The sequence below is a fragment of the Lampris incognitus genome, chromosome 3, assembly GCF_029633865.1.
Source record: "Lampris incognitus isolate fLamInc1 chromosome 3, fLamInc1.hap2, whole genome shotgun sequence".
Lineage (NCBI taxonomy): Eukaryota > Metazoa > Chordata > Actinopteri > Lampriformes > Lampridae > Lampris > Lampris incognitus.
In genome coordinates, this window is record NC_079213.1 from 57,417,065 (window position 1) to 57,436,127 (window position 19,063).

Genomic DNA, 19,063 nt, shown 5'->3' on the forward strand with positions numbered 1-19,063 from the left:
AATAATGACTTTCAAAGTAACACCACAAAGACATGTCTCTCATACTGCAGCAAATCACTAGTTACACAACATCCACCAGAAGGCCGCAACCTGTGGAACTAACATGAAAAACTGCAACCACTAATCCTTCTATATCTATCAGTCTGCTGCCCTGCATCCTCTTTTCCCTAGTGTGATGTAGACACATACACACATACACACATGTACACATGTGTGATGTACACACATACACACGTGTACACATGCCTGCCATGTTGATGCATTGTGAGCAGTTTTCCAGTATTCCATTGGCCATCTCCTGTATGGACCATCTTCTGTATGGACCATCTTCTTTGTGGACCATCTTCTTTGTGGACCATCTTCTGTATGGGCCATTTCCTGTATGGGCTATCTCCTGTATGGACCATCTCCTGTATGGACCATCTTCAGTATGGACCATCTCCTGTATGGACCATCTTCAGTATGGACCATCTTCTGTATGGACCATCTCCTGTATGGGCCATCTCCTGTATGGACCACCTCCTGTATGGACCATCTCCTGTATGGACTATCTTCTGTATGGGCCATCTGCTGTATGGACCAGCTTCTGTATGGACCATCTCCTGTATGGACCCTTTTCTGTATGGACCATCTCCTGTATGGACCATCTTCTGTATGGGCCATCTCCTGTATGGACCAGCTTCTGTATGGACCATCTCCTGTATGGGCCATCTCCTGTATGGACCATCTTCTGTATGGACCATCTTCTGCATGGACCATCTCCTGTATGGACCAAAGTCCACATTCATGGTGCAGCTGCAGGTGTTGCCCTGAAAAGGCCTCTTGAGTCAGTTTCAGTTTCCTCAATTTCCTCAATCCTCAACCATAACAAAAAAGGATCAGAGGTCACATAATTTTCTATTATTTAATTTTTACTTTTATCTTCACTCTTCTCTCTCCTGCCCTCATCCCTCCTCCTCATCCTTGTTCTCTCTTGTTCTACCGTCTTCTCGCCTTCCACTACACAGCAGAGTTTCAGCGGTCTTCACACTGCAGTAGACAATGCTGAAGAAACACAGGATGCTGTCAGACATCAGACACACGCACACATCACACACACACACACACACACACACACACATACACACATCATACACACATCATGTGTGATGTGTGTGTGGGTCTGATGTCTCTGTTCTGCGGACGAGATTATAGAGTATAGAGTATAGATTATAGAGTATAGATTATAGGGTATAGATTATAGAGTATAGATTGTAGTGTATAGGTTATAAAGTATATATTATAGAGTATAGATTATAGTGTATAGATTATAGAGTATAGATTATAGTGTATAGATTATAGAGTATAGATTATAAAGTATAGATTATAGAGTATAGATTGTAGTGTATAGATTATAGAGTATATATTGTATTGTATAGGTTATAGTGTATAGATTATAGCATATAGATTATAGATTAAAAATATAGATTGTATAGTATATATTATAGATTATACTGTATACATTATAAAGTATAGATTGTATAGTATCGACTATAGAGTCTATATTATAGCGTATAGATTATAGAGTATAGATTATAGATTATGACTAATGACAATTGCAAACTGTTCTCTTCTCTCACGTTTTCTCTCTCTCTGAATGATGTCCTCTCCTTTCTCTTTTTCTGTGTGTGACTGGTGTCACGTGAGTCTCCCTTGTTTGCACGTGCAGCTGGTTCTCCTCCCAGGTCTCTGTGGTGATGGTGGTCGCCACTTGGACGCTGCCTGCCATTCCCCTCATCACATTTTCTTTTTATTAATCCATATATATATTTTTTATTTTATTTTTTTACATGGTGGTGGCGGTCACGTGGCTCGGGTCCCGGACTGTTCCGGTAGTGTCTGGACACTGCTTGGCATCCTGCGCATCATGTTCTTCATTAATTTTATAATTCCATTATAATTGTGTTATCCTCTTTCAATGTTGTATTGTTTAATATGTGTAAACACAACATCATGTCACATTGTGCGTCTTGGGAGAGAGATCCTCCTCTGGTGCTCTCCCTGAGGTTCCTTCCATCATACACACACACACACACACACACACACACACACACACACACACACACATCAGACACATCATACACATACATCACACACATCACACACACACACACACATCACACACATCACACACATCATAGACACACACATCACGTATCACACACACATCACACAGTCACAACACTGACTTGGCAGCTTTCTCTGCAATAACGTACTAATGCATAGCTAATGGTTACATTTCTCTGTGTGTGTGTGTGTGTGTGTGTGTGTGTGTGTGTGTGTGTGTGTGTGTAGGACTATGATCTGAGTCAGCTACAGCAGCCTGATGAACCAGAGTGTGTGAAGGTGGGTGTCAGACGTCTGGATGAGAGACCCCTCCACCATGACCACCAGTACCCCCTGCGCTCCTCTGCCCCCCACCCAGGAGACATAGGAGACTTCATCCACGAGGTACTGATGTCCTCCATGTGAGGAAGAGGAAGAGGGGTGGGGATGTTAGCCTCGCTATTAGGTGTGCATTTGTGTACAACAACATGAAAGAAAGAGAAATAGAGAGAAAAGAAAGAGAAAAACAAAGAGAAGAAAGAGAAAAAGAAAGAGAAGAGAGAAAAGAAAGAGAAAAAGAGAGAAGAGAAAGAGAAGAGAGAAAAAGAAAAAGAGAAAAAGAGAGAAAAGAAAGAGAAAGAGAAAAAGAAAGAGTAGAAGAGAGAAAAGAAAGAGAAAAGAAAAACAAAGAGAGAAAAGAAAGAGTAGAAGAGAGAAAAGAGAGAAGAGAGAAAAGAGAAAAGAAAGAGAGAGAGAGAAAAGAAAGAGAAAAAGAGAGAAAAGAAAGAGAAAGAGAGAGAAAAGAAAGAAAAAGAGAGAGAAAAGAAAGAGAAAAAGAAAGAGAAGAAGAGGGTTTCTACTCTGTGTTTGGGTCTGCTGGTGGTCAGGATTAGCCTGCATCAGACAGCCACAGCCTGACTGAAGATAAACCCACTGAATCTGGTCCATCCTGGGTCTGGCTTAGAGCTGCAGCCTGTTCTGTCCTTAAAGGGACAGTCCACCTGTTTCATGAGTCAGGTTGCTCTGGTTTCTTCTTAAAGGGACAGTCCACCTGTTTCATGAGTCAGGTTGCTGTGGTTTCCTTAAAGGGACAGTCCACCTGTTTCACGAGTCAGGTTGCTCTGGTTTCTTCTTAATGGGACAGTCCACCTGTTTCATGAGTCAGGTTGCTGTGGTTTCTTCTTAAAGGGACAGTCCACCTGTTTCATGAGTCAGGTTGCTCTGGTTTCTTCTTAAAGGGACAGTCCACCTGTTTCATGAGTCAGGTTGCTGTGGTTTCTTCTTAAAGGGACAGTCCACCTGTTTCATGAGTCAGGTTGCTGTGGGTTCTTCTTAAAGGGATAGTCCATCTGTTTCATGAGTCAGGTTGCTGTGGTTTCTTCTTAAAGAGACAGTCCATCTGTTTCATGAGTCAGGTTGCTGTGGTTTCTTCTTAAAGGGACAGTCCACCTGTTTCATGAGTCAGGTTGCGGTGGTTTCTTCTTAAAGGGACAGTCCACCTGTTTCATGAGTCAGGTTGCTCTGGTTTCTTCTTAAAGGGACAGTTCTCCTGTTTCATGGGTCAGGTAGCGGTGGTTTCTTCTTAGAGGGACAGTCCACCTGTTTCAAGAGTCAGGTTGCTGTGGGTTCTTCTTAAAGGGACAGTCCACCTGTTTCACGAGTTAGGTTGCTGTGGTTTCTTCTTAATGGGACAGTCCACCTGTTTCATGAGTCAGTTTGCTGTGGTTTCTTCTTAAAGGGACAGTCCACCTGTTTCATGAGTCAGGTTGCGGTGGTTTCTTCTTAAAGGGACAGTCCACCTATTTCATGAGTCAGGTTGCTCTGGTTTCTTCTTAAAGGGACAGTTCACCTGTTTCATGAGTCAGGTTGCTGTGGTTTCTTCATGAACCTCTTCGAGGGATTTTGTTGAGACATCAGTAGTGTTATGGACTGCTGTGTTTTTGGTTTTTTTTGCGAGTCCTATAAAATTGAAAACTACTTCCAAGATGCTAGTCAAGATCAAAGTCAAAGAAATCATATTAATAACTGGTTTCATATTAACACAACACTTTCTGATCCCAGCATATTGAAATCATTTCCAAATCATAACTCTAAAGCATGCACTTCCTGGAAGCACTACAGTGACTATTTAATAATTTTAGGACTCTCGTGGACACCAGTGATAATTATTAGTAATTATTAGTAATAATTATCAGTAGATAACTACAACACACTGTATGCTGGTTATCTAGTGTGTAACGCTGCAGCATCGTTCAGATTTGAGTCACATCATTTTCTGTGAAGTAGCACTGCTTTTCACAGTGTGTGTGTGTGTGTGTGTGTGTGTGTGTGTGTGTGTGTGTGTGTGTGTGTGTGTGTGTGTGTGTGTGTCTTAATTGGACTGCAGGAAGACATCTGCCAGCAGGGCTGTGAATAATGAGAGGAGGCTGTCAGACAGGGCAGGGAAGCTCTAGACAGCTTAATCCAGCAGACGTTACAGGCGGCTGTCTCTCACCCTGGCTCTCTCTCTCCCTCCTTAACAGGCGGCTGTCTCTCGCCCTGCCTTTCTCTCTCTCTCCTTAACAGGCGGCTGTCTCTCGCAGACATGGCTCAGAAACACTTCCTTAGCGTATCAGATTTGATGTATAATTTTAGCGGCACTCAGCAGGGAGAACAGCCAGTAAGCACAGCGCTGTGGCCTGTTTTACTTTGTCACATGTGTTACTTTGTCACATGTTTAGGTTGTCACATGTTTAGGGTGTCACATGTTTAGGTTGTCACATGTTTAGGGTGTCACATGTTTAGGTTGTCACATGAAGTGGTGCAGGAGGTGCTGCAGGACACATGCTGGGTAACATGCAGTCGTAAATATGTGAGCTACGCAGGGTAATCTGCTGAATCTCCTCCAAGAGATAGCCAGCATGTCCTGTCTGACCCAAATCCTCCTCGCCTCTACGCTCCTCCATAATCCCTCCTTCTCTCTCTCCCTTATTCCCTGCTGTCCAACCATCCCTCTCCTCCTCTCCATATGTCCTCTCCCTCTCCTCCTCTCCCTCTCCTCTTCTCCCTCTGCTCTTCTCCATCTCCTTCTCCTTGTCTCCCTCACCTCCTCTCCTTCTCCTCCTCTCCCTCACCTCCTCTCCATCTCCTCCTCCCCCTCTTCTCCTCTCCAACTCCTCCTCTCCATATGTCCTCTCCCTCTCCTCCTCTCCCTCGCCCCATCCTTCTCCTCCTCACCATCTCCTCGTCTCCCTCGCCTCCTCTCCCTCATGCTTCACTATCTTTCCTCTTCACTTCTTCCTATGAGCTTTGCTGTTTTACCTCCTTATACTCTCCCTTTCTTTCTCCCTCCTTCTGTTGCTATGCTCTCTCCTTCCTTATTTCATCTTGCTTGAACCTCCTTCAAATTCAACCTTCTTCATTTCTTTCTTCTAATTATCCCCCTTTTTCTTCTGTATTTACACCACCACTGCCAACCCCCTCACCCACTCCCCTCCAGGGCCTGAACGCGGCTGATAACGACCCCACGGCGCCCCCTTACGACTCATTGCTGGTGTTTGACTACGAGGGCGGTGGCTCCACAGCTGGCTCCCTCAGCTCCTTACACTCCTCCTCCAGCGGCGGGGACCAGGACTACGACTACCTCAGAGACTGGGGGCCACGCTTCCGCAAGCTGGCTGACCTGTATGGCGGAGGGGATGATTAGTGGTCTCCCCCCACCCCCATCAGCCACTGTCCCTACAGCAGGAGGTGCCTCTGGGACATGACATGAGGAACAACAACCTGGGTATGAAGTGTGGGGGATAAACCGGGAGGGAGAGGAAGGAACATGGAGGCTCTTCTTTACTACTGTGACATGGCTGGTAAACAGACTTGTGGAGGGCTGCGTCTGATGTGAACGACACACAGGAAGCAGAGCGGCACGCTGATGCTCTGCTGGACGGTGAGGGAGAGTCCCCTGATTCTGCAGCTAGTGGCCACCACAGGCCCTCATAGAAGCCCTCATGATGGATGGATGCCGGGGCCTGAGCAGTGGTCCCAGGAGAGATGCCATCTCACTGGCTAAGGGTTGATTGGTAACAAATAAGACAGCCAGGAGTGTGTAGCAGCTAGCCATGCAGAAGATGCTCATCTGCACTTGACTCTCGCAGTACAGAAGCACGGGGGTCAAACGTGCCTTTTGTCCACTTTTGATTGTGTTGGTTTCTGTTCCGCAACCAGCTGACTCTACATGGAGGAGTGCTTTGCCATGTGCTTGTGTGTGTGTGTGTGTGTGGTGGGTGGGGGGGTGTGGGGGGTGTGAAGGGGGGGGGGGATTCCACCTTGCTGGTTAAAGAGAAGCGTGTGTTTAAGACAGAGTGAGTGAGTCATTTCCACTGAGAAGCGCTGGACAGTCACAGAACAAAGCATTGTGGGAAGACAGACAGCCTTGGAAGATCATACCAGCAACAGTTCTTGAGTTTGCTGTGCAGCTCTGTGTGCCACCGGCGTTTCCTTCTGACCACGTCACCACTCCCATCTACACCCCCGAAACACGGTTCCTTCCTGTGTACGTTATACACCTACACCCCTGAAACGTGGTTCCTTCCTGTGTACGTTATACATCTACACCCCTGAAACGTGGTTCCTTCCTGTGTACATTATACACCTACACCCCTGAAATGTGGTTCCTTCTTGTGTACGTTATACATCTACACCCCTGAAATGTGGTTCCTTCCTGTGTACGTTATACACCTACACCCCTGAAACGTGGTTCCTTCCTGTCTACGTTATACACCTACACCCCTGAAACGTGGTTCCTTCCTGTGTACGTTATACATCTACACCCCTGAAACATGGTTCCTTCCTGTGTACGTTATACAGCGTAGAAGACAGCAGTATATCTATGTATCTTACCCGTGTCTACTTTCTGCCTTTTATCTATCTATCTATTTATTTATTTATTTAATTGCCCCCCCCCCTTTTTTTGTCCCTAATTGTACTTGGCCAATTACCCCATTGGTCGCTGCTCCACCCACTCTGCTGATCCGGGGAGGGCTGCAGACTGCCACATGCCTCCTCCAATACATGTGGAGTCGCCAGCCGCTTCTTTTCACCTGACAGTGAGGAGTTTCACCAGGGGGGGCGTAGCACGTGGGAGGATCACGCTATTCCCCCCATTTCCCCCTCCAGACCGACCAGAGGAGGCGCTAGTGCAGCGACCAGGACACATACCCACATCTGGCTTCCCACCCGCAGACACGGCCAATTGTGTCTGTAGGGACGCCCGACCAAGCCGGAGGTAACACGGGGATTCGAACCGAAGATCCCCCCCACACACACACACACACACACACACACACACAGAGCAAGCTTAACGTCTCTCTCGAGGACGCCACCATGTTGGACAATTAAAGCTGCATCAGGGAATTTCCACGCAGTGATGGAGCAGCGACGGAGCAGTGACGATGCAGCGACGGAGCAGTGATGGCGCAGTGATGGCGCACTGCTCTAGTTGACGGTGATTCCCAAACATCCGTTTCGTGTGGCTTGAATGACATAAGAAAACAATCGTGGGTCGCGATTTCTGACAGTGACTTTTATGTTTCCATTGCGTGTAACGAGCAAAATCACAGAACTCAGTTTCAATAGTGTAAATGTATCATACACATTACATAAATGCTAGTCTATGAATACATAAGCTACGTCACTTCCTGTGTGCCAGTAAAGCGTTCACAGAAAAGATCGCAACGTGCTCAGCAGTTGGACAAATAGACAACAACAACTTAAATGAACTGTAGTGAATTCAGGGGGCAGCCGGGACGCGAACCCGGGTGTCCCGCACCACGGGCGACTACGTTAACCAATCCGCTAAAGGGTCCAACCTGTTGGCCGGTGAGTCTAGTCATCCGTGGTCGTTACTGTATATAGCGCATTTCAAGGTACCCAAGGACGCTCTGTACACATAGTGGAGCAGACAAAACAAGTCCTACAAGAAGAGGAAATCAAAATGGCAGGTTGGCGGGGAAGACAGAAGTGACTGGAGACACAGGCCTTGGTGAACAGGGGAGCTTCAGGACTTGAAGCGTCCGTAGAAGCAGCGGTGTGGCTGTGCAGGGACCGACGTCTGCACGGCGGGCTACCACGCTGAACGCCGTCCACACAGCTCCACAAACCACCACCCGTGAACAAAGTTTTGGGCGTGGGCTGGATCTGCCCACAGTCCGGCAGATCCGCATAGGAATCACATACACCCTAGACTGCCCCGCGCCTCTGCCAGTGTGTGGCCTTCTTACGAAAGTCAGAACCCATTTTAAATTAGGCCTTGTGGATCTTAGATGGGTCAAGAGTCAGCACCTGAATTCCCTATTTCTCCATCAGTTTTTTTGTTTTTGTTTTTTGTTTTAGAAACAGATTTCAGTGGGCTGTTTCACAGCAAGAATGTTTACGATTCTGGAATCCTGGGATCCTGGAATTAGTCCATGGGCCAGAGCCCAAAATTTCCTATTTCGGTGCACTCAAGGTGGCAAAACTTACTTATAATTTTTGAAAGGATCCATGTCTGTAGATGATATTTTGGTATGATAACCATTCCTGAGTGGCAGCTGTATCACAGTTATCAGCTCATGAAGTTAACCACCCCCTAGAGTAAATTGCATTTTAGACGCTGGTGCATATCCTGGTTTAGCCTCATGGTCAGGACATTTTTCAATGTTCTATAATACTGTCTTTGGTATCATTTTAAAGGGGACCTTCTTAGCTTTCATTCAAGCCCTGTTGTGGATATTTCTCACAAATATAGAGGTCACATGAGCTCTTCAACCCGTCAATAACACACATCTTTCTGCAATGTTTGCCTAAACTATATACTTTCTTTTAGCCCTGTGGCATCTAGGAATATCAGGGACACAAAACACAAAAACTGGAATACTCACAGGACTGTAAAGATTCAGGAAATGTATAATATACCCATACTATTTAATTGTGTGAGGTGATTGTGAACCTTAAATTAGAAGGGCATTATTACTAAGAAACTAACTAGACCAAAGCCAGTTAGTCCATGGTTCAGACCAGATATCGATATCACCCAAGGTGACACAACTTCACTGGTGCCATTTTATTTGGTACACTAACAGAAGTAAAATAATACATGATAACCTTTCCAAATGAGCAGCTATTTCATTTTTCTTTCAGGAAACCTGTTTCTGTGCCTCTCACGATTGTGTATTTGCCCAGATTTTTACAAATATAGCATTTCAACACCCATGGTACTGATTAGCCTAGCTTAAACTCTGGGACAGTTCTTAGTTGGCCAACAACCAAGGATAACCAGTACTGTGTACTTCCATTCATTGTGCTATGCTAGGCTAACGTGCAGCCAGATAGCTTTCTACTAAACACATATAGAGGAAACTGGTATCTATCTTCTTGTCTCACTCTGGAGAAGATTGTAAGCTAATTTCCCATAATGTTAGCATGTTCTTTTAATGTATATGTTAATATGATTAGTTAAAGTGGCTACGAGGAACTTTCATCTTGTGTTGATTTTAGCGGCCTCATGTGGACAAAATACAGCTGTTGCATAGCAACTAGGTAATGTATCTATTTGTGGCTATGTAAGATAAATAATGGTAATATGACGCTGGTGAAGCAAAGTAAACTTTGTTTTAGTAGTGTTCATACACCTAAGTTACATGTATTTGTTTGTATGTGGCAGGTGAAAACTGACTGAATATGGCCACTGGTGAACAAGCAAGTTTTTACCCAATACCCAAGCGCCCACGGGTGGAGTGCATTATCCACTGTTCTGATGATACAGATAAGCTGGTTTCACTACAAAGTGTCGACTCATGGAGAGCTCTGCTCAGGGCAGCTCAGATACGAAATCATGCACCAGTTTTGAAACTGGCAAAAGACATTCCTGAGGGACAGATTCCAGCAATCTACTACCACAGAAAGTGTCGCAGTATCTTCACTATGAAGCAAATTCTTGATGGCCTCCTTGCAAAAGAAAAGAAAAGTTGTGTCTCTGCTGAAGAGAAACAATCTAAGAGAGTAGCTCGACATGCTCCAAGTACATCTAGGACTTATGATGCAGAGTGCATATTTTGTCAGAAAAACAGCAAATATTCCAAGAGACAGAATACGAGAGAAGTACTGGTGCAGTGTCGAGAACTGCGAGCTGATGCAAAGATCAGGAGTGCAGCCACAAAGAAAAGGGACAGCAGAATCCTTGCCATTGTGAGTAGAGACCTTGTAGCAGCTGAAGGGCACTACCACAGGTCATGCTATAGACTTTACACCAAAGAAGAGGTTTCCAAAGGAGAGGTTGCCAGCAATGAAGATGATGATGCTGCAGCCCAGTATGAAGCTGCTGTGAATAAGGCATACAATGAGCTGTTCCTCTTCATCAGGATGGAGCTTTTTGGCAATCCTCAAGTGATGACAATGACTGATCTCTCTTCTAGACTGGTAGCTTCAATGAACTCCCAAGGCATTGCCCAAGTCAAGGAATCAACCAAGAAGCACATAAGGCGAAACCTGGAGAGTGAGTTTGCTGGAGCCTTGCAGATATTCCCTGATGAGAAAGGAAAATTCCTCCTCTATCCCAATAACTTGTCCATGAGGGAACTTGCCAAAGAAAATTAGTCTCTCAAAAGGGAGCTGCAGACCCTGAAAAGTGTCAGTGCACAAGATGGTATAGCCAAAGCAGCCATCAAATTGAGAGCAGACATTAAAAGTCAAGATGTTCCTCAAACCTGGCCGCCTGAAGTCAAACCAGAAGCAGAATGTCCTACCATTCCAGAGTCGCTCATTATCTTCCTGTACTCTCTACTCACAGGCTCAAATGATCCTGATCATGCATCCCAGAGAGTGCAGTGCCTTCTGCAGTCATTTGGCCATGACATAGTATATGCAGTGACATGTGGAAATACCAAGCCTTCCAAGCACATTGTTCTGCCATTCAGTGTCAAATCGTTGACAGGAAATGTAGAGTTGATAAACATCCTCAACCGACTTGGTCACAGTGTGTCCTATTCACAGATGGAAGAGATCAACACTGCCCTGTGTCTCCAGAAACTCTCATCATCAGGGAGTGGCATTGCCCTTCCAGCTAACATCCATCCTGGCATATTCACAACTTTAGCCTGGGACAATATCGACCGTCTTGAAGAAACTGTCAGTGGTGAGGGGACATCTCACAGAGTCAATGGGATTGCTGTGCAAGCAAAGCCAGTCAACCCACTTCCTGTCCAACCCATGCCCACTGTTCCCAAAACAAAGAAGAGAAGCATTGATGGACCCCCACCAATGTTACCAACTTACAATGCTGGACAACGGGTAGGGCCACCACAAAGCAAAAAGTCAGATGCCGATACTGCAGCCAATACTAAGCTTGCCAGAGAGAAAAACCTTCTTTGGGTCCTAGCACGCACGTCACAACAAGAAGAACAGTCAGTCAGCAGCTGGACAGGCTTCAACATCCTGACTCGAGGAGAGATGACGGTCATCCCCGACAATATAGGCTATCTGCCTACCATCAATGCTCCAGCGACACAAATGTCTACTGTCAACGAGGTGCTTAACCAGTCACTGAGCATCATGCAGTGCTTAGGCCTGAGGAAGATTGTCTGTGTCTTTGACCAAGCCCTGTATGCGAAGGCTGTCGAGATCACATGGAAACACCATGACAAGTTCCATGATATCATCGTTAGGCTTGGGGTATTCCGCACCATCTGCACACTGCTGGCAATAATAGGAAAGCGTTTCCAAGATGCTGGACTCAAAGACCTCTGCATTGAGTCTGGCATGATTGCAGAAGGCTCAATTGCTGGTGTTATGGATGGCCGCAAGTACAACAGGGCAGTGCGACTACACAAGCTCCTGTATGAGGCTCTCATGCGACTGACCTTGAATGGTTTCCTGTCCTGGTTGGAAGAAACTCACAGGAATGACATGGTTCACCTGAATGAGACACTGAAGACCATTGACAGCCTTGGGAAAGAAGTCTCACAACATGCTTTGAAGGAGGTCCTCGAGAACAGCTCTTGTACACGCATCATGGATCTATTTGAAGTCTACCGTGAGTTCCTTATAGGTGGAAACGGCAGCCTCTCGAACTTCTGGATGTCCTATTTGGACATGGTTGAAATCTTGTTGGGGCTCATCCGAGCATCCAGAGAGGGAGACTGGATGCTACACTTGGCTAGCATTCGAGCAATGATCCCATGGTGCTTTGCTTATGACAGGATGAATTATGCACGCTACCACCCCTACTACTACGCCCAGATGTCTGAGCTGCCCATCACACACCCAGATGTGTACACAGAATTCATGGAAGGAGGCTTCTCAGTCCAACTGGGCTCCACCAATCCCTTTGGCCGAATCCCTGTTGACCAAGCTATAGAAGAAACGGTGAACAAAGACACCCAAACAGCTGGAGGGACAAAGGGATTCAGCTTGAAGCCAGGAGCTGTGACCAAATATTATCTCACAGCTGAGTATAGAAGCATGTACCTCAGACAGCTGAGAGACCTGACAGGTCAAGGCAGGTGCAAATGGTCTCATCCAGATCTACAGAGTCCAAGGATCAAGAGAGATGAAGCAGATGTCCAGTCTCTCATGGACCTTGTGGAGAATAACTGGCTCAATCCTATGTCCCCTGATGAGATTGATTTGGTTAGCCTCTCCACTGGCAACATGGCTCCACCTGATGTGACCATAGATCTCTTGAGAGCTCTTGAGAAAGGAGAAGAGGCCTACCAAGCATTCCAGCAAACAAGGTTAGATGCAGACCCACCACCTGTGAAATTCCACGACAAGATGACCAAGCAAAGTCTGAAAACATTCTCCAATGTCAGCACAAAACAAGCTCATGGAAAGAAAGCACAGGATGTGGTTCTGAAGGCAGATAGAAACCTTTTCAGTCACATGATCCTGGTGGCTGAAAGCAGGAAGGTGAATCTGAAGGATGTCCTTGCCTACCCATGGGGCCCACTACCATGGGCACTGGCAAATGCTGATGGGTCCTTGCGAAAAACAAACAAGGCTGCGCTTGCCAGAGAGCTTGAAAAGAATGTATCTCCTGCAGAAGACATCCCAATCCCATCTACTTCCATCATTGATGGGATGAGCCTGGTCCAAAAAATGAATGGCAACAACAAAACCTTTGCACAGGTGGCAGAGTCAGCCTTGACCCAGGTCCTCCATGAGGGAGCACAGAGTGGGAGGATTGATGTTGTTTTTGATGTCTATCACCAGACTTCGATCAAAGATGCTGAACGACTGAACCGGGGTGGAGACATCACTCTCCAGTACAAGAATCTTGCAGGGGGACACCACGTCCAGCAGTGGAGAAAATTTCTGTGCAGTTCCTCCAACAAGACCAGTCTCATCAAGTTTCTGGTGGAAGAGTGGAAACTCCCACGATACAGAGCTATGCTGCATGGCAAGGTGTTGTACATGACCTGTGAGGAAACCTGCTACAAGTTGACAGAAGATGGGTGTGAGGAAGCAGCAGAACTGCACTCCACACATGAAGAAGCTGACACCCGTCTGCTCCTGCATGCATTGCATGCAGCAAATGCGGGCTCAAAGTCAGTTATCATCACAGCTGAGGACACTGATGTCATGGTGCTTTGTCTTGGCTTCCAGAAGGACATCACCTGTCCCATCTACCAGAAGTGTGGGACTCAGAACCGCACACGGTTTGTCGACATCACCAAACTGGCAAGTTCACTTGGAGACAGCATCTGTGACAGCCTAATTGGCTTACATGCCTTCACAGGCTACGACACTGTCAGTGCATTCGCTGGTCGAGGGAAGCTGAATGCCCTGAAGATAGTGAGAAAGCACACTTCCTGCCAAGAGACTTTTAGTCAACTGGGACAGACATGGAATGTGAGTGATGAGCTGTTCCAGAAAATTGAGCAGTTCACCTGTCGGATGTATGTTGCTAATAGCAGCACTGCTGAGGTGAACAAACTGCGTTACCAGCTCTTCTGCACCAAAAGGGGAGAGGTTGAGTCCAGCCAGCTGCCACCATGTAGAGACTGTCTCTTTATGCATGTTCAACGAGCCAACTATCAGGCAGCAATATGGAAGTGCTGTCTGCAGGCTAACCCTGTGGTGCCAAGCCCTACTGAGTATGGATGGACAGACGATGAAGGCAAGCTGGCCATTTACTGGATGCGCTCCCCACCTGCACCAGATGTGGTCTTGGAAATGCTAACATGCAAGTGTGTGCATTCATGCAAAATGCCAAGCTGCATGTGCCTGTCAAATGGACTTCCATGCACAGACATGTGCAGGCTACAGACCTGCAGTAACCAAAAACAGCAGGATGGTCCAGAACTGGACTTTGAACTTGGGGAGTCAGATGATGAGAGAAACGAGCAGTTTGATGAATGACAGTGTGATGATTCTGATGGTATTACTGTGGTAGTAGTCTATTGATGCACAGGATGTTGATTCTGGACTTGGTTATCCAGAGCTTGATAACAATAATGTAACCATATTCACATATACCCATTACCCTACCCATTACCATTACATATACCCACTAATGATATGGGATTACATGTATCATTGACTAAGTATATGTAAATGTCAATGTTGTTTAAAATATTAAAATAGTTCATTACCTCACTATGGTATTCCTTTTTATCATGTATTTTGATTGTGTATTTAAACAAATGTATAGAGACCAGTTTGTGACCTAACTGGCTTTGGTCTAGTTCTCATTTAAGGCTCACAATCACCTCACACAATGAAATAGTATGGGTATATTATACATTTCCTGAATCTTTATCGTCCTGTGAGTATTCCAGTTTTTGTGTTTTGTGTCCCTGATATTCCTAGATGCCACAGGGCTAAAAGAAAGTATATAGTTTAGGCGAAAATTGCAGAAAGATGTGTGATATTGACGGGTTGAAGAGCTCAAGTGACCTCTATATTTGTGAGAAATATCCACAACAGGTCTTGAATGAAAGCTAAGAAGGTCCCCTTTAAAATGATACCAAAGACAATATTATAGAACATTGAAAAATGTCCTGACCATGAGGCTAAACCAGGATATGCACCAGCGTCTAAAATGCAATTTAGTTTAGCGGGTGGTTAACTTCATGAGCTGATAACTGTGATACAGCTGCCACTCAGGAATGGTTATCATACCAAAATATCATCTACAGACATGGATCCTTTCAAAAATTATAAGTAAGTTTTGCCACCTTGAGTGTACCGAAATATCGTCTGGCCCATGGACTAAATATGCCGCCAAGCATTTTTGTACCGGCGTCATGGCGCCAGATGCTGTGATACATCCGGCACGGATCCGGCCCAGTTTCATTTCGCTGTCTTGGCTATTTCACCATAAACATTCCCTCGTGCAGCTTGAAATGGAGAGTAAACCCAGGGTTGAATCAGGGAGGCAATGATGATAGAAACTAATGACTCATGGCGTGGTACAAAGTTAAGACTAATTAATTCAACCAAATTATCTGAATCAACTTTCAAGCAGAATCTTGATTCCATGCTGCTGCTGCTGAAACATGCTGCTTTTCCAGCAGACACGTGGCAGCCTTCCGGTGTTTCCGCCTTCAGAAAATGTAGCCACACCAGCAGCTGCACCGCATCAGCAACACCACAGCGCCACCTGGCGCAGCGGGGCTGAACTGCACTGCCACAGGCTGCATCTAGGGTCCTGATAAAGGCAACCAGCCCCACCAAACCAGGAGTACCCAGACTATGACCCTGTAATGCTTAAGTAACTGGCATGTTTCTGTTACTGCCACATTATTTACTGCCCTAAACGGTGATTCCCATGTCACCTTTACACTTTTCATTCTGCCCAGTATCCTGCCCAGTATCCTATCCATTCTGCCCAGTATCCTATCCATTCTGCCCAGTATCCTGCCCAGTATCCTATCCATTCTGCCCAGTCATCCTATCCAGAACTGCTTCTTTTCCACTGTTGCTACAATACTGTTGAGAATTGTCTACTGGAAGACTTGTCACACATGAGTTACATACATGTATCACGTAAAGCAGATAATTACATGTTACAGAGCTCATCTTTTCCCAGAGGTGGGATTTTCCTGAGATAACGTGTTATATTTGTATTCATAAACTACAAGATGTCCTTGTTCTGGGGTTCTGGAGGTTTTCTCGTGGTACTGGTACTGTGCACTCTGGAAAGACAAACTGAGCCTAAATTGGCCCACAGCATGCAAAATAAATTAATCTCCTGTGTATTTGTTTACTGCTCGTTCTGAAGAGTTGGCATTTTTCACCACAAATACTTTGAAGTCTTACCGGGTGGTTGACAACACAAGCTGTTCAGCAGATGTCTCCATGCTCAGTGTGAACTGGGTGTCATCCTGTGTTAATCCTGAGAGAAGACATGTGTTCTTTACTGTCCCCGCTTGAAAAGTGAATTAGTGAAATGCATGAAAAGTGAAGTTTGAGGGCCCAGGGGAGGGCCTGGCTGATCTGTGTGTTTATCTACAGCTGCAGTTTAGCGTCACATGAAGTGACACATCCACAGTCTCAGAGATGACGGAGGTGCACGAGTGGTGTGTGTGCAGATCTGACATGAGCTGATTCCTCACTGATGTTACGCCCCCACTTCATTTGTTGTCTAATAGGAAACGAAAGTAAGAGACATTTCTCATGAACCACACTTGATTTGCCCGACAAACAAATGTATATGGATTTAAGTGGGTCTTTTCTTCTTTTTTATGGCGTGTCTTGGTTTTCACCATACATTTTTTACTCCAGTATCCCGAAACATAAGTACCAGTAGATCCAGTTCACAGTCCCATCGCAGTGTGTTTACATGCAGGTTAAACATTTTATTTCAATCAGATTAAGGCAATAATTTTATTGTTGCAAAGTTCATGTAGACACCCATCTTAATTAAGTCAAATTCCATGTAGACACCCATCTTAATTAAATCAAAGACCATGTAGACCGCCATCTTAATTAAATCAAAGTCCTTGTAGACACCCATCTTAATTAAATCAAAGTCCATGTAGACCGCCATCTTAATTAAATCAAAGTCTAAAACGACACCAGTGTTGTGTGATTAACAGAGAGCTCTGTATGCACCCTAATCACTGCTCTTCTGAGAACTGATTTGTGCTGCCAACAAAATGGTAAACTAGCAGGGATTCCCCATGTGGCATCTACACCATCTACAACCATCTACACCATCCACACCATCTACATAATCTACAACCATCTACACCTTCTACACCATCGACATCATCTACACATCCTACACCATCTACATCATCTACACCTTCTGCACCAGCTACATCATCTACACGTTCTACACCATCTACACCCTCTACACCATCTACACCATTTACATCATCTACAACCATCTACACCATCTACACCCATCTAAATCATCTACACCATCTACATCATCTACACCATCTACAGGCCAGTGGCCACTCCTTCAAGGATGAGGATTTGCACATCCTTGATAGACTGAAGAGGTCACTTAGATAATGATGGCAAGTTTCTCCCACTAAACGTTGTGTCCAGATGAACTGATTCACCTTTCTGGGATCTCCTTACGTGCATTATTGAGCATGCATAAAGACAAAATGGTAGGGAATTCCCAGAATTCCCACCCCTGGCATCTGACCCGGAAACAATAGCCAAGGCTACCATGCTGAGCGGCAGTAAACAACCGAGGGACAACAACAAATATGTATTCTATGTAAAATGAAGGAGCACAGTACTGTGCAGTTTTTGGATGGGTGAGAAAACAGATTAAAACATTTTCTGAAACATGTTGAATACCATGTTGAATACCATGTTGGATACCATGTTGGATACCATGTTGGATACCATGTTGGAAGCAGCGCTGCACACAGCGTTACTTCCAATCCAGAACTCCATTGTCTAACAAGTCTTGTAAGCTCAGACTGGGCTCAGAAGAGAATAAGTGATGCAATCACATGTAGACATGTTAGTCATCCTCTCACCTTCATGGGATTATGACCTTCATCACATTGTGGGCTGCAGTGATCGACTGATCCCAGGTGAATATCAGTTCTCAGCTGTTCACTGAGCTTAGGAGAGAGGAACCATTGAGACTCTGGTGGAACAAAGAGCTGCTTATTTATTTTTATTTTACAAGCCTGGTTTTTCCACAGCTTGTGAGCTGACGTGAACATGTGAGCTAGATCTTTCTGTTTTTGTATTTGATTTGTATTTTCATCACAGTGTAATTCATGCAGCTCATTATAAATAAATAAAGTCGTGAGTCCTCGGGTTTTTACAGTGAACATTTTGTTACTTGTCTGAATTAACAAATGCAAACCCATGCGTGGACGACCTGCCTTGGTGCTCTCTGGCTGGCTAGTTGGCTGTTTACTGTAAATGAAATGTGTACAGATTGTATTTTCTCTCTTGTTCATTTTGCTGTGATCTCTGAAAGTGACATGCTGATATTCTGAGCTTGTGTATATATACTTTGAATTATAAATTAAACAAAATTGCATGTTTTTATCTTTTTATTGTGATAAAAAGATATTTTTCAAGTCCTTTGCAAAGATGTTGGTCCCAAATAAACACATCAAGTACACTCACATACAAGTACACCTACACGGAAATGTGAAATGAAATGTGTGTTTATACCTTATCGTGGGCTTATCATACCTTATCTTATCACTAGAATATCACTACATGTGCAGGTTCACTGTGACCTGCTATTCTGCAGGATACGTCTGCAGCATACTTCTGCGGGATACTTCTGCGGGATACTTCTGCGGGATACTTCTGCAGGATACTTCTGTGGGATACGGTCCTGTTGGCTGAAGCAGTCAGAAAATCAGATGTCTGGTTGTTCGGGCAGGTTGGAAGCCAAAGACGTTTAAATGAACCCCAAGGGAAAGCTTGGGGGTTTGCACCCCAAATTGTGCTTAAGTACACACAGCAAACACAAGACTAGGACACAGGAAGATATGCTTTAATCTAACTTGTCTTTTTAAAGTATTTGGGTTCG

At 45.1% G+C, this 19,063-nt stretch overlaps 1 protein-coding gene across 1 annotated transcript in view; it reads left to right on the forward strand.

Annotated features, from left to right (window-relative positions):
- Positions 1 to 5,770, forward strand: part of LOC130109768 (cadherin-2-like) — a 231,148-nt gene extending 225,378 nt beyond the window's left edge. The window contains exons 15-16 of the mRNA XM_056276750.1: positions 2,335 to 2,490; positions 5,564 to 5,770. Coding sequence (XP_056132725.1) covers positions 2,335 to 2,490; positions 5,564 to 5,770 — 363 coding nt within the window. The remainder of the gene's footprint in view (positions 1 to 2,334; positions 2,491 to 5,563) is intronic.
- The last annotated feature ends 13,293 nt before the right edge of the window (positions 5,771 to 19,063 follow it).